General features: G+C 43.0%; 1 protein-coding gene across 1 annotated transcript in view; it reads left to right on the forward strand.

The window, feature by feature from the left end:
• The window catches only part of SFSWAP (splicing factor SWAP), a 255,941-nt gene that overhangs the window by 174,008 nt on the left and 64,835 nt on the right, over positions 1 to 17,098 (forward strand). Inside the window, exons 14-15 of the mRNA XM_082267458.1 lie at positions 696 to 946; positions 12,388 to 12,510. Coding sequence (XP_082123584.1) covers positions 696 to 946; positions 12,388 to 12,510 — 374 coding nt within the window. The remainder of the gene's footprint in view (positions 1 to 695; positions 947 to 12,387; positions 12,511 to 17,098) is intronic.

Here is a 17,098-nt window from a genome sequence, read left to right on the forward strand (position 1 = left end):
ATGATTTGATGGGTCACTTTTTACTTCTGTGGAAAATACACTCGGTAAAAACACAGGCAAGTTTTAATGGGCTGTAAAAGCTATCTACTTTAGTACCCTATGCTTGGCTCTACGTGAAGGTTTTAATTTTTTACCAAAGTGTACTTACATGGTCTAGTTGTAAAAATTAGCATTGGTAAGTCAGCCAAGCCATTTAAACAGAACCCTGTAATTAGGCAAGTATTCTAGATATCTGTCTGAGCTGATGGTTGTCAGCATGTACTGTTGGTCTTATTCTCTCTGACAGCTGCAGTAGATTGTGGTCACAAAAAAGATTGCATTTTGCTTTGCCCAGATCTGCGCGTAATCTGTCCTGTTTAATTTGGTCTTCTTTGATGTCATTCACTTCTTTATATGTTGAATATATGTTCTTATTTCTCCTCTGCATTTGTTAATGCATGCAAAGAACAAGGGTGTGTTTACTTCCACCTAATAAAACTGCTTGAAGCAGCATTCAATGCATACCAGATATGCAGCAGGTTATATGCTTCAGCAAATTGATTTAAATCAGACAGTGACCTGAGGATTAAATGTGAGAATGTGTAAAAAAGAAAAAAAAAACACTTTAAATCCAAGCTATTGAATCTTCCCCGCAAAGGTTGTTAGGAGAAAAATTCCTAAACATTTGGAACTTTTTTTTTTCTTCCAATTTTCAGGTTGGAAGCACCATGAACTATGGACTTTTACCAGAAGATACCATTGTGCCTACTACAGAGTATCCCATCACACCAAGGTCTCCAACTCAAGAATACTCTCGGGCAGAAAGAGAAAAAAAGAAGAAGAAAAGGAAAAAAAGATCCCGTTCCAGATCACATTCTCCAAAGATTCATTATGAGTCCAAATCCCGTTCCCATTCAAAAGTCAAGCATTCTCTTCCCACAGCTTATAGAACCGTTAGACGCTCCAGGTAGGCTTCAAATCAGACTTATTCAAATGCATTTCTTTATTTCTGTACCATTGAGTATTCCAACTACAGTAAGACCTCTACAATGTGATATTTGAAATGTTCTGAGCTGTCCTCGATATAAAAAGTACATACAGGGTTATAAGTGAATAGTTGGAAGTGTGCAACACTTATTCAGGTTCCAAGGATTTTTTTTTATCAACAAAATTAGTTACCAAAATTAGTTATCAACAAATACAGAGTGCATCAGAAACAAATTGGGGATGAAAAAATTAGAAAGGAATTAATGTTCATAAAAATGTCACAAGTCAAGTTGCATTAGTTTCACTAAACCCACATTATAAACATCAGATGGTGTATTACATGTTGTTAATACTCATTCACTATGGGATTTTCTGTATTCTACAAAAACCTGGTTGATCCTGCTGTACTCTATCTCCATCTGCTGTTCATGTCCCCCAATGCATCTGGGGATTTTTCAGAGCAGTGTTGGCAGGTACTTCACATGCTCAGTTTTTGGTGAGTTTCCATGCTGAGCATTTTCTCCCTATCACATCTGAGCAGCCCATGTGAATATAGAGTTACACATGTGAGCTTATACACAGTGGTAAATGACAGACCACTCCCTTCTCCTCCATGTCCACTAACCAGTTAAATACAATTGGGTCAGACCATTACATATTGATGATGGCTTCTCCTCCCTGTTACCTAAGACAGTGGTTCCCAAAGTGGGGGTCGCGGAGTGGGGAGCGGGGGGTCGCGAGATGATTTACAGAAACTTTTTTTTATTATTTTTAATGCGAGTTAATGCGAGACACAGCAGGCAAAAACATTGTTTTTTTTTTTACTGGTCAATTTTGAGATTTTTGGATATTTGTCTTCAATAACATGTCTTCTTTCAGACTGTGGTGAAAAAAAAAGTCCGAAATACACATTTAGGTCTTTATTTTATTACACTTTGTCTGTTTGCGTCTGTAGATTTCGCGTAAATAGGAAATAGAAACCCTTTATTATAAAAAAAATAGGTGGCTCTTAACGTTTTTCTGGCATAGCGGTGCACGGCAAATATTTAATGCATTCAATGAAAATATTCAATGGTATTCAGTGCAAAACAAAAATGAAAAATACAATTAGCCAATAAAATAAACAAATTATTGTGGCATTAATTAGCCCATAAACAATATTTATTGTAAAGCCTAAACGAATTTGTTTAAAGAAAGAGGCCGCTCACTCTAACGTTAACCAGATAAATGTTAGCTTTTATGAAGCGCATATCCAAGTGTTTGTGCGGAGTGGAGCGCGCACTATATGACATGGATAGAGGCACCGCTGCCATCACTCGCATTTTCCTATCAACAGTGGAAACAACTTAAAATACTTCATTTCTGGTCGGCAGCTTGTTCGTATTCTGTCTGTAAGCATTTCACAGTTATGGATGTATTTGTTTTTGTCCATAATTTGTTAATAAAATAGCCTGGCTTAGAGATTGTGTTCCTTTTTGTTTTAGCTCTGTCAGTATGTAACCAAATCGCAAATCTTACATACGAGGGGGAGGGGTCGGGGTCGCGGGTCGTCAGCAATCTAATATTGGGGGTCGCGGTCTGAAAAGTTTGGGAACCCCTGACCTAAGACACAGGCTGAAGGGGTGTGGCACAGCCTGTGGTTGGCAGAAATCCAAGCACACCATGTTATTGCCAAAAAATGTGACCAGCAGCAGAGAACTAGAAGCTCCTCCTGTTTGTTTCCCTGCAGTCAGGCTTGGAAAGATCTGGGTCATGTGACAGGTGTAGATCGATTAAGAAAAAGGAAAAAATGCGTGTTTTTTTTTTTTTTTTTTTGTTTTTGTAAAATAATTATCATGCCATCATCCACTTACAGAAATAGATGGGACAATGTAAGTTAGACATTGTGTGTTTAGTATCACTTTAACTATTGTTTCTGTTTTAAATCTACTTTACTGCTTGTCACACGGTTGTATCCATAGTTCCTGCTGAAAATTATATCAGAGTTGTCATGGGACAGAATATTGTGATTTAACCATTTGTGACCAAACTGTAAATGTACATCATGTTTTTTGATGATAAATACCAAGGTTATGGCAGCAGTTAGTAGTTTTTTGTTTTTTGTCAGGCGGTCGGGTTTTTGATCAAAGTGATCCCAGCCACCGATTTGCAACAGGATCATTCTTTTAGGTGACGAGAGAGGTGCCCCTCCTCACTCCCGCCGCTTCCTGGTTGTTTCCAAGTTTACCAGGACTGTCGGTAAACCCAGAAGCGATTCAGTCCGGCCAATGGCTTGGCTCTTTGATCTTGGAGGATTGGAGCAATCTCTTGTGTCCCTTTCTGTTCTCGCCCATCAACATTTTTTTTTTTTTCCTTTTTGCTTTTAAAGGTAAATGAGAGATCTGGGGTCTTTTCTCTAAATAAAGAGGACCTGCCATGTTTATCTCTATTACAAGGAATATTTACAGGCGCATATCAAAAAAATTAGAATATAAAAACCTTTATTTTAGTAATTCAGTTCAAAAAGTGAGACTCCTATATTATATAGATTCATTACAGAGTAGACAGTGATATATTTCAAAATTTCTTTATTTTAATTTTAAAGATTATGGCTTACAGCTAATGAAAATCCAAAATTCAGTATCTCAGAAAATTAGAATATTACATAAGACCAATAAAAGGATTTTTTGTACAGGAATGTTGGCTTACTGAAAAGTATGTCCATGTACAGTATAGAATGCACTCAATACTTGGTCGGGGCTCCTTTTGCATGAATTACTGTATCAATGTGGCGTGACATGGTGGCGATCAGCCTGTGGTACTGCTGAGGTGTTATGGAAGCCCAGGTTGTTTTGATAGCGGCCTTCAGCTCGTCTGCATTATTGTGTATGGTGTGTCATCTTCCTCTTGACAAAACCCCACAGATTCTCTTTGCTTGATTGTCCAGCAAACTCACCTGACCTAAATCCCAAAGTGATACTATGATCAGTAAACCAGGTATTGGTACTTTTGGCAGTGTGCACCTGGACCAAGTCCTACTGGAAAATGAAATCTGCATCTCCATAAAGCTGGTCCGCAGAGGGAAGCACGTGCTGTAGAATTTCCTGGTAGCGGGTTGCACTGACTTTGGACTTGATAAAACACAGGGGACCAACACCAGCATGACATGGCTCCCCAAATAATCAGACTGTAGAAACTTCACACTGGACCTCATGCAACTTGGATTCTGTGCCTCTCCACTCTTCCTCCAGACTCTGGGACTTTGATTTCCAAATGCAAAATTAACTTTCATCCGAAAGAGGACTTTGAACCACTGCGCAACAGTCCAGTCCTTTTTCTCCTTAGCCCCTCGCCCAGGTAAGACGCTTCTGACGTCTCTGGTTCAGGAGCGCCATGACGCAAGGAATGCGACAGTTGTAGCCCATGTCCTGGATACGTCTTTGTGTGTGTGTGGTGGCTCTTGAAGCACTAACATTAGCTATAGTCCACTCCTTGTGAATCTCCCCCAAATTCTTCAATGGCCTTTGCTTCACAATCCTCCCAAGGCTTAGGTTATCCCTGTTGCTTTTTTCAACTTTCCATTAATATGCTTAGATACAGTACTCTGTGAACAGTCAGCTTCTTTAGCAATGACCTTTTGTGATTTACCCTCCTTGTGGAGGGTGTCAATGATTGTCTTCTGGACAACTGTCAAATCATCAGTCTTCCCCGTGATTGTGTAACCTACTGAACCAGTCTTAGGCTCTGTTCACATCTTGGCGTACCAGGTCGTGGGCAGAGTTGCCACGATTCTGCCCACAATCCCGAATCATGGCAAATCGCGTGACGCCTTTGCGATCTCCGTCACATCCACTTCTTTTGGGCTACAGGCACCCCATGATTCTATTTGCGTGATTTTACCGCAATTTACCGGGTAACAATCGCAAGCAAAATTGCTCTTCCCGCGACTTGTCATAATTTGGGATTGCAGCGATTCTGCCCATGATCTGGGACGCCAAGATGTGATTGGAGCCTTAGAGACCATTTAAAGGCTCAGGAAACCTTTTGCAGGTGTTTTGAGTTAAAGTAATTGTAAAGTCTATTTTTTTTTTCCAATACAAAATAACAAACATGATTAATACTACCTGCTATGTGCAGTTGGTTTTGCACAGAGCAGCCCAGTTCATCCTCTTCTCTGGTCCCTATTCATCTCTCCTGGCCCCTCCCTCCTGTTGAGTGCCCCACAGCAAACCGCTTGCTATGGGGGGCACCCAAGCCAAGTCACAGCTCCCTGTGTCTATTCAGACACGGAGCTGCAGCCTGCCCCTCTCTCTCCTGATTGGCTGACTGATTTGACAACAGCGGGAGCCAATGGTGCCCCTGCTGTGTCTCAGCCAATCAGGAGGGAGAGACTCAGATGGCCGAGACACTCGTGTACATCGCTGGAGAGAGATGGGCTCAGGTAAGTATTAGGAAGTGCAAGTGAGGCTGCTGCACACAGGTGTTTTTTTTAATTCTAATGCATAGAATGCATGAAGATAAAAAAACCTGACTTTACAACTCCTTTTTTAGCTGATCAGAGTGTGATAGTCTACAATATAGAACTTTTTTACAATATTCTAATTTTCTGACATACTGAATTCTGGGTTTTCACTAGCTGTAAGCCATAATTATCAAAATTAAAAGAAAGAAATGCTTGAAATAGATCACTCTGTGTGTAATGAATCTACAGTCAGGTCCATAAATATTGGGACATCGAGACAATTCAAATCTTTTTGGCTCCACAATGGATTTGAAATGAAACAAACAAGATGTGCTTCAACTGCAGACTTTCAGCTTTAATTTGAGGAGATTTACATCCAAATTACACAAATCAGGTGAAAGGTGTAGGAATTACAACAGTTGTATGTGTGCCTCCCACTTTTTAAGGGACCAAAAGTAATGGGACAATTGGCTGCTCAGCTGTTCCATGGCCAGGTGTGTGCTATTCTTTCATTGTCCCATTTACAAGGAGCAGATAAAAGGTCCAGAGTTCATTTCAAGTCTATTTGCATTTGGAATCTGTTGCTGTCAACTCGCAATATGAGATCCAAAGAGCTGTCACTATCAGTGAAGCAAACCCATCATTAAGCTGGAAAAAAAAAAAAAAAAACCATCGGAAAGATAGCAAAAACATTAAGTGAGGCCAGATCAGCTGTTTGGAACATCCTTAAAAGAAAGAACGCACCGGAGAGCTCAGCAACACCAAAAGACCCAGAAGACCACGGAAAATAACTGTGGTGGATAGATGACCGAATAATTCTTTCCCTGGTGAAGAAAACACCCTTCACAACAGTTGGCCAGATGAAGAACACTCTCCAGGAGGTAGGTGTATGTGTGTCAAAGTCCACAATCAAGAGAAGACTTCACCAGAGTGAATACAGTGGGTTCACCACAAGATGTAAACCATTGGTGAGCCTCTAAAACAGGAAGGCCAGATTAGAGTTTGCCAAACAACATCTAAAAAAGCCTTCACAGTTCTGGAACAACATCCTATGGACAGATGAGACCAAGATCAACTTGTACCAGAGTGATGGGAATAGAAGAGTATGGAGAAGGAAAGGAACTCCTCATGATGCAAACTATACCATCTCATCAGTGAAGCATGGTGGTGGTAGTGTCATGGCGTGGGCATGTATGGCTGCCAATGGAACTGGTTCTCTTGTATTTATTGATGTGACTGCTAACAAAAGCAGCAGGATGAATTCTGAAGTGTTTCGGGCAATATTATCTGCTCATATTCAGCCAAATGCTTCAGAACTCATTGAACGGCGCTTCACAGTGCAGATGGACAATGACCCGAAGCATACTGCGAAAGCAGCCAAAGAGTTTTTGAAGGGAAAGAAGTGGAATGTTATGCAGTGGGCCAAGTCGATTACCTGACCTGAATCTGATTGAGCATGCATTTCACTTGCTGTAGACAAAACTGAAGGGAAAATGCCCCAAGAACAAGCAGGAACTGAAGACAGTTGCAGTAGAGGCCTGGCAGAGCATCACCAGGGATGAAACCCAGCATCTGGTGATGTCTATGCATTCCAGAATTCAGGCTCTAATTGACTGCAAAGGATTTGCAGCCAAGTATTAATTGAAAGTTTGATTTATGATTGTTAATCTGTCCCATTGCTTTTGGTCCCTTAAAAAGTGGGAGGCACATATACAAACTGTTGTAATTCCTACACAGTTCACCTGATTTGGATGTAAATACCCTCAAATTAAAGCTGAAAGTCTGCAGTTAAATCACATCTTGTTTGTTTCATTTAAAATCCATTGTGGTGGTGTATAGAGCCAAAAAGACTTGAATTGTGTTGATGTCCCAATATTTATGGACCTGACTGTATATAATATGAGTTTCCCTTTTTGAATTTAATTACTTAAAAAATGTAAAGCGCCCCATCCCTCCATGCTTGTGCACAGAAGCGAACGCATACGTAAGTCGCACCCACATATGTAAATGGTATTCAAACCACACGTGAGGTATTGCTGCAATTGTTAGAACGAGAGCAAAGATTCTAGCGCTAGAACTCCTCTGTAACTCTTAAACAGGTAACCTGCAACATTTTTTAAAGTGTCGCCCATTGAGATTTTTTTAAATACTGTAGTTTGTCGACATTCCACAAGTGTGCACAATTTTAAAGCATAACATTTTGGGTATCTCTTTTACTCTATTTACTTTCACATTATACAAATTGTATAATGTACGACAAATGTCAGAAAAAGGCCTGGTCTTAAAGTGGTTTAATGCTGTGTTCTTGTCTGAAGACAAGGATTTAAGTTTTCTCTTTTCTACTTTTGTCATCTGTATGAACTAATATTGTGTTTTTTTTATTGTGAAAAATTATTAATTTAATATTTTGGTGTCCAGAGGCTAAACTATTCATTTAATTTCTTGATTTTTTTATTTTTTTGCCTTTTAAAATGTTACTGAAAATTGATACCTGAGGGAATCTGTTTTTCAACTCTGCATGCACATTCTATTAACTGAAGCCGTGTGAACCTTTTGTCCTAAAGACAGGGCTATTCACATGTTGAAGACTACAGATGACACCTTAGACGATAAGGTAACCTGTAGCTTCAAATGCATTTATCTTCGTATTTTTAGTATTTCATTTCAGCATACCAGTAAAGCTTGGGTACATCTTATGATAGAAAAAGGTGACATCAAAAAGCACACAGTTCTTCTAGGACAACTACATTCAAGTAGTCAAGATTAAGAACTGGTTTATGAAGGAAAAAGGATAGAGAGGACTAGAAGGGTGAAGAGATGTGAGATGGGTCTACTAGTAATGTGAAGGGGAAATAGGTAGAAGGAGAGAAATGGAACTAGGGAGAGAGTCAAGGGAAGTAAAGGTGCTTTCCATGGCGAGAGACTTAGCTGCAGGAGCAGTGAATTGAAGAAGATGAAAATTTTATGTCTGTGGATTATAGCTGCATGATTGTGGATAAAATGAGAATCGCAATCTTTTTGCTTAGAATAAAGATCACGAGTCTCTCGATTCTCGGCGTAACATTTTTTACACTATACAAAAAAATTGGGATAACTTTTTACTGTTTTTTAAAATTCATTAGTGCATTTTTCCCCAAAAATTGCGTTTGAGAGACCGCTGCGCAAATACAAAGTGTGACATAAAATATTGCAACAACCACCATTTTATTCTCTAGGGTCTCTGCTAAATAAATATATATATAATAATGTTTGGGGGTTCTAAGTCATTTTCTAGCAAAAATACTGATTTTTAACTTGTAAGCAACACATGTCAAAAAAAGACTTGGGCCTCTTTCACACGGAGCGGACCTTATTGCGATCTGCTCTGGTACTTTTTTTTTTTTTTTTTACGGACACGGATGACACTTGTGTCATCCGGTCCATATATCCGCATATCATCCCATCCGTTTGCGGATGATATACGGAGATAATGTATGTCTATGGGATTGCGGATGTCAGCGGATGACACCGCTGACATCCGATTTTGCGTCCTTTCCGTTTTTTTAAACGGAAGAAAAATAGGGTTCTATTCCGTTCCACGGAACAGAACTGAAAGGAAGCAAATCGGATGTCAGCAGATGGTCATCCGCTGACATCCGCAATCCCATTGACCCGCAAACGGATGGGGTGATATACGGACATACGGAACGCCCGTGTGGAAGAGGCCTTAGTCTTTAGGTGGCTAAACTGACCTCATTTACAGATCGAAGTTCATTCCTTTGATCTAAAAGAACTAAATGATACATTTTGAATCATGTTTATAGTTACCTCCCAGCTTTTAGCAACGTTGATAAACATTTCGATGCTCTTTCTTTTTTTTTTTTTTTTTTTTTTTTTGACAGCTGTGAGTGAGCAGAGAAACAGCTCTGATCTGTATGAATCAAGCAAATGCCGTTTTAAGATCGTGGGGGGGTGAATCAAGATTATTTAACAATTAATCGTGCATCTCTCCTTTTGAGGTATTGAACATTAGGTAGTGGAGGAAGATAAAAATGAGCAGTATTCTGGGGTGTGTTGGAAGTCCGCCCAGTAAAACAAGGAAGCCCAGAACTTTTCCTCTCTGGTTGTAGAGTAAGTAGAGGATCATCAATTAGCATAGCTTTCACTAATTTTATTCCACTGTTCCAGCGTAGGAGTTCTCTGCTACCACAGAACCAGAATGCACCTTTTTGCTGCATTTGATGGAAAACAAATTTCATCTTACCTATTCCATGTCAAAAATCTCCCCAAGTTTACAGCAGTGAGTTTGTAGCAGATTCGTTTAGCTTTTCTCCGGTTCTCGTTTAGATGAGGGGATTTGGGGAATTCCCAGAAGATTTGAAGAATCATGTCTCTTTGGGAGTTGCAACGCTAACACAAAGTGGAGATTGGGGATTGAGGGTATATGGGGTTGGAGAAGGTCATGCATCTATACGATTTGGTTAGTCGTTTGTAGCCAGACTCCCAGTAGTCTGTCAAGAGATGAAGTATCCTCTGTGGATCAGATTTAGGAAGGGTGCATCTGTATGGCATGTAGTGAACTCTTTTCTCCAAATCTGGTGTCATTAGGGAAGGGAGGGGCAAGATATTGCAAATTAGAAGGATTTTTGGAATTACTGTATAAGTGGAGCCTAGAAGTGGGGGTTTTGTGAGGGTTTGCAGGAGTGGAGATTGCAGCCTGGGTAGATCCCAAAGGGTAGGATGAGTAAAGTAGTGTTCCAGTTGTACATGAAGTTTTGGTGGTCCCGTGAGTGCACCACTCGAGAATTCTTGCTTGATTTTAACTTTTTTTTCAGGCCCAGATAAAGTGATGGAAAATAATACTACCGTTGGACATATTTGTCATCTACAGTCTCCGAAGGATATATATTTTTTTTTCAACCAATCATTGTGAATGTACCCATGTACCATTTTTGGTAAAGTTGTTTTAAAAGAGAAATATGACCAAAGCTTTTTTGGGTCATATTTCTCTTCTGGATCAAAGGAGTTCATTTTTGCACTAAAGCAACATCGGTATTGAGTTGAGTTAAAAGAAAGAAGGGCCTCCTGTTGCTTTTTTTGTGTTTTTGGAAACATCATTTTCTTATTCCGGTAGCATTGCACTGTAAATCCCTTTCCATGTACAGTGGGGAATGTATTTTTTTGATCCCCCTGCAGATTTTGTAAGTCTGCCCACTTACAAAGAAATGAAAGGTCTATAATGTTTTATCATAGGTGTATTTTAATTGATAGACACAGAATATCAGCCAAAAATCCAGAAAAAAACATGTGACACAGCAAGTCGAGTTAATGCCATAGCACTCTATTTTGGTCTTATCTGACCACAGCACGTTCTCCCAATCCTACTCTGAATCATTTAGATATTCATTGGCATAACTGTTCATGTGCCTTATTGAGGAGGGGGACTTGCTGTGCTTGGAGGAAGAAAAATGCTGACTATGACCCTATGAACACCATCCCTACAGTCAAGCACGGAGGTGGAACCATGATGCTTTGAGTCTGTTTCTCTGCTAAAGGTACAGGTCAACTTTGCCGCATTGAGGGGTCAATGGATGGGGCCATGTATTGTAAAAATACTGCATGAAAACCTTCTTCCATCAGCCAGAACACTGAAGATGGGTCATGGATGGGTCTTCCAGCATGACAATGACCCAAAACATAATGCTAAGGCAACAAAAGAGTGGCTCCCTGAACTGCAATTCAATTTATAACATTTGTATCGTGTTTTTTTCTGGATTTTCGTGTGATATTCTGTCTCTATCATTTAAAATACACCTATGATAAAAAATTATAGACCTTTCATTTCTTTGTAAGTGGGCAAACTTACAAAATCTGCAGGGGATCAAACCATTATTTTCCCTACTGTATGTGTTGTAAAATGTTTCTTATTCATTACATCACATAGAATAACTCTAGAGCTAGAGTCTAAACCAGTGGTCACCAAACTGCGGACCCTTGCTTGCCTTTATCTGCCCTTGGGGCACTAGTCCTCCCACTGACACCAATAATGGGGGCATAATTCCTACCAGTGACACCAAAAATGGGGCAGTATTCCCCCCCCCCGCATATCAAAGATGTTTGTTTGATTGTTTATGTAATCCACACAGGAAAATTGGTTTGTGTAAATAACCATTTGAACAAGAAAAACAAACTCGCAATATCTGGCACACATTGCATGTGTTCTGCAACATTTTCAAAGTCCTATCCAGCACCATGTCTGTGAATTGCACAAGTGTACAGCACACTGCAGTTAAGGTTTTACGACACATGGTTTTCTTACTAATCCATAAAGTTAAGTACTTTACGCGTATGCGCTAAAAAATATATTTTTTTCATCTGTACTTTTTGTACCCACTGTAAAATGCTTTTTCTGCATTCATTATTGGACACTGCACTCACACCTCTATTTGTGTCTGTGACCATTTGTTACTCTATGTACTGTTTTGTGACCGAGTTAGCAGATGGAGGTTTAGCCACCAGCGGTCGCTGCCCCTGGACTTTGCTTTTGTGGCTAACATCCTACTTCTAAAGGTAGAGCTAAAACCCAATTACTATATAGTCAAGATCTCCTCTGTGTCTTTGAATAAACACAGAGAAAATAACTTTTTTCTTTTTTGGGGATTGCTATGAAGGTTTATAGGCGTATTACCCATGCATTAATGCCTATTCAGGATGTTTATCTTATTTGAGTGGTAAATGGTAGAGATTGGTTGCAAACATATACAGCATAACCAGTTGATATGTGGCCTGAGAATGAATGGCTTCTGCCTCACTGACACAAGGATCTCTGACTAAACAGGCCGCATCCAGTTAGGTTGTTCTATGCATGTGGATTCTTTGAACCAGCTGACACCAAACATATTCATGAGCATCTAGCCAAATCTGTAAATGTCTAGCTTTCTGACCCCTTGCTTTCATGTTTTTTTTTTTTGTATGACATTAATTGCTTCTTATTATTTTAGATCTCGCTCACGGTCACCAAGAAAAGTTACTCAATCATCAGAAAGGAGAAGAGAAGATGACCGGGCAGTTTCATGTTCATATCGTGTTGGATACACTCCTGGAAACAGCAGGAAACGATCACGGTAAAATTATTTTCACATCATATGTAATGTGTTTTTCTTGGTGACTTTAACTGGGTCCTAATTGGGCAAAATGCCTGTCTTAAAGGAGTTATAAAGTCAGAAGGTTTTTTATCTTAATGCATTCTATGCAAAAGAGATAAGCCTTCTGTGTGCAGCAGCCCCCCGAATACTTACCTGAGGTTCCTCTCTGTCCAAGATTCCTTCTTCTGATTGGCTGAGAGATATCATCATTGGCTGTCAGTCAGCTAGCCAATCAGGAGAGAGAGGAAGCCGGGCCAGGGCCCAGTGTCTGAATGGACACAGAGAGCTGTGACTCGGCTCGGGTGCCCCTATAGCGTGCTGCTTGCTGTGGGGGCACTGAACAGGAGGGAAGGGACCAAGAGCACAGAAGAGGGACCCGAAAAGAGGAGGATCTGGGCTGCTCTGGGCAAATCCACTGCAACAGAGCAGGTAAGTATAACATGTTTGTTATTTTTATCGGAAAATAAAAAGACTTTACAATCACTTTAAATTTAATAAGATCTTATTTGCTGAGATTTCGTTTTCTAAATCACTTTTTCGCATCCATTGTGGCACACGGCAAATCATGCACAGTCTGGTTATACTACTGCTGCCTACAAGAGGGTTGAATACTGACAAACAAAACATCTGTAGGTCAGCCCAGGATAACCCCTCCTTTACCCAGCATGCTTCACAAGTGGATCTAATGTATGGAGCTTTACACTTCAGATCTAGTGGCTTGTTAGAAGCAACTGTATGTCCATACAGTTGCTCAGGGAACTCTAAGATGCTGGGACACTGACGCTATATCCAAAAAGCATCTGACTTGCTTTGATTTGGAGGGACCTCTTCTCTTTAGACCTACACTTTATACCATCATAAAAAATTCCATAGGAGGCCAGATCATTCATCTACCTTTTCATTAGAGAGGTCCAAGGAAGTCCACTTCTACATCTACTTATGCATTAGGTGCTCCTAGGCCTCAGAGCCTGATTCTTGGGCAGCTGTTTTGGTTAGAAGCCAGAAACTGGCTTTTTGACAGTTGTTTTGTACTCGCAGTAAAATCCTTTTTCTCTTACGTCCTCCGACAGTCGCCGCCTCTTCATATTCGTCACATATGGGGTATTAGACTTTGCTCCGAAGGAGTAGCTAGGCAACAGAATATGTTAACAATAAAGCTTTAACATATCCCACCCTCAAGGGGTGGTCCCCTCAGTCAATACCCTCCTACTTCCTGCAACCATATCTCAGTTTTAATGTCTAGCTTGTCAGGAGTGGCTGGCTCTCTCTGTGCTGGGACTTTCTGTCCCAGACTTTTTCTTCTTTTTAATATTTTGTTTGAGTTTTTCTCTCTACCTTTAATTAGCTGTTATTTTGTCAGCGTTAGTTAGTCCTTCGGACGAAGAGGATCATGCGGACTGGGTCTCGGGCTGATCCCCCTGGTCGCAGGTCGTGGGTCAGTGGCTTCCCAGTCTGCCATCGAGCGTTCAGCCAGGTAACGCTCCTGGCATAGTGAACGACCCATCCCTGTTCGGTGCAGGGATGATTGGTGAGGTGGCTACCTCACTGGACGCTGTGCGGTTTCTTAACCCCCATTTTGTGCGTCTTGAATTGCGACTCTCCCTGCCTCATGTGCAGCGGCTTGTTCGCCTGTGCGGGTCCCCCACGCCATGTGAGGTAAGTGTATTTATGTGGGGACCTGTCTGTCTGGGGGGGTGTCAGTCTGGGACTGTGTAACCTGCCTCTATTCACACTGCTTGTCTCCCTATCTCTCGGCTGCATGCTGTGGGCTGCAAGGGGGGGGGGGAGCTGTATGACACTGTGTGTGTCAGGCTGGGCAGTGTGAGAAGCTGTGTGCTGTGGGGCATGTTTTTTTTTGGCATGTTTGGGCATATACAGCGATCGCTGCGGCGATCTAACATGTATTCTTATATTGGAATGTAATGTGTGTTTTAATGCACTGTGGAGCTGCGTTTTCGGCGCCAAACGACGCCATTTTGCCTGCACCCGCTCCGGCCGCATGGTTTACATGCCTGGCGGCCATTTTCTTGTAGCCTCCATAGGCTTACATAGAGCGCCCTGGCAGCATCACTTCCTCTTTCCAGAAACGATCGAGGCAGCAGCAGCGGCGAGGGTCTCCTCAGGTTTTATCCTTCTGTTCTTGCTATCCATTGCCTGTGTTCAGTTTGCATATTCCCTGTGGGGGTCTCATTGTGCTTGAGTGTGGTGCGGTGGGCTGCGCTTGCCGCGCTTGCTAAAAAGGGGCAGTTAACCCTTGGTTGTCTGGCATTACAGGGGCAATGGATTCTCAGGAGGGCAAATTTCCTACAGTATTGGTGGAAAGCCAGGGGACCGCTGTTTCCCCCCCAGGGGGGGATTTAGCCACTATTGTGGCTGGCCTTGCTGCTCAGGTGCAAATGCTGGTGGCTGCTCAATCTACTAAAAGGCCCAGAGTTGCTCTGTCCTCTGATTCTGAGGGTGAAGGTGATGGGGCTGTTCTGGCAGGGGCCTCCTTATCGGGGTCCCGCTCCTCTCTTGATCTAGTGGGGTCTGAGGTGGAGGCTGAAGTTGAGGGGGTCGATAATTCTCCCCCTGGCTCGCCTGAAGAGCTTGCAATCATGGATGAGTTGATTGCTTCCATTAAGCAAACGCTGCGTTTGCAGGACGAAGTGTGTCCCCCCGCTGCCTTGGCGGCTTATGGGACGCAGAGAAAACGCAGGACGCCGCAGGTTTTTCCCTGCAATGCTGATTTTCAGCGCGCTGTTAAGGATCAATGGCGCGATCTGCGCAAACCTTTTGCGGTACCAAGTAAATTCAAGCTGCGTTATCCTTTTTCGCCTGCCACTGATGAACGGTGGTGTGTGCCTCCACCAGTGGATCACGCAATTGCGGTTTTGAACAAAGCCACTGCGATTCCTGCAGAGGGTTCCCCTGTTTTCCGTGATGCCACGGATAGGAGACTGGAGTCTCTTGCCCGTCATACTTATTCTGTTACGGGTTCTATGCTTAAGGCTCTGTTTGCTTCTCTCATGGCGGCCCAGGCGATCGCAAGTTGGACGCAGATGCTTAGGCGCGTTCTAGTGGCCGATTCGGCCTCGGCGGCGACCCTGGATATGGTGGATCAGATCCACCAGGGTGTCATGTATCTGTGTGATGCGGACCTGGACCTGATTCCGTTGGCTGCACGTGTGCACAGCGTGGCGGTGTTGTCTCGCCGCCTGGTTTGGTTAAAATGTTGGTCGGTGGACCAATCTTCACGTAAGACCTTAGCCAATCTGCCTTATGATGGGTCTCGCCTTTTTGGGGAGTCCCTGGATGTGTTGATTAAGGGGATCACCGGGGGTAAGAGCACTCTCTTGCCCCATTTCCCCAAGGCTAAGGGGGCTTCTGGGAAGAAGCATGCAAATTTTCGGCCCCCTCAGGGGTCCTTTCGTGCCTTTCGGCCGCACTACAAGGGCAAACCGTTCAAAGGTCAAGGCTCTCAGAAGAAGCCCTGGTCTGGGAAACAGAAGTCCGGCCAATCCGGCCCTGCAGCCCATAACAGTTCGGCCTGAAGGGGCGCCCTCACCCAGTTTTGGGGTGGGGGGACGCTTGCTCGGTTTTCTTCAGCCCTGGTTGGCCCGTGTGCGGGACAGATGGGTTCTGGAAATCGTTCGATCTGGTTACAAGATCGAGTTTCTCTCTCGGCCGGAGAGCAGATTTTTTCCCTCAAATCTTCAACTGTCTCCAGAGCGCCTGCGGGACCTGCACCTGGCGGTGCGGGACCTGAGGGCTCAGGGAGTGGTGGTTCCGGTGCCTCATCGGGACAGGTTTCGGGGGTTTTATTCCAATCTGTTCACCGTGCCCAGAAAGGAGGGCAAGGTTCGTCCGATTCTGGACTTGAAGGCTCTGAACCGCTCTGTGCGGGTTCGCAAGTTCCGCATGGAATCCCTGCGGTCGGTGGTGGCTGCCCTGGTTCCGGGGGAATTCATGGCCTCCATCGATTTGAAGGATGCGTACCTTCACATCCCCATATTCGAGGGTCATCAGAGGTACCTTCGATTTGCCATTGCGGAGGATCACTACCAGTTCGTGGCGTTGCCCTTTGGTCTCGCCTCGGCTCCGCGGGTCTTCACCAAGGTGCTTGCACCGGTTCTGGCATTATTGAGGGCCCAGGGCATTTCTGTCCTGGGGTATCTGGACGACATTCTGGTTCGGTCTGCGACCAGACAGGGTCTGGAGGAGGACCTGTCTGTCACAATGCAAACTCTGCAGGAGTTTGGTTGGACGATAAATTTTCCAAAGTCGACACTGAGTCCGTCGGTTTGTCTCCCCTATCTGGGAATGATACTGGACTCGGTGCAGGCGAAGGAAGACAAACTCAGGACTCTCCGGGAGGAAGTCAGGTCCCTCAGGGACGTTCCGAACTCGTCTCTGCGGACGTGTATGAGATGTCTGGGATTGATGGTCTCGGCCTTCGAGGCGATTCCTTTCGCACAGTTTCACACGCGGGGTCTCCAAGCGGAGATCCTGTCCAGGTGGGACGGGCGACCTCAATCTCTGGATCTTCAAATCTCGTTGAGTCTTCGCACCAGGGAAAACCTTCTGT

The sequence above is a fragment of the Pelophylax lessonae genome (assembly GCF_965119305.1).
Source record: "Pelophylax lessonae genome assembly, chromosome: 1".
Classification (NCBI taxonomy): domain Eukaryota; kingdom Metazoa; phylum Chordata; class Amphibia; order Anura; family Ranidae; genus Pelophylax; species Pelophylax lessonae.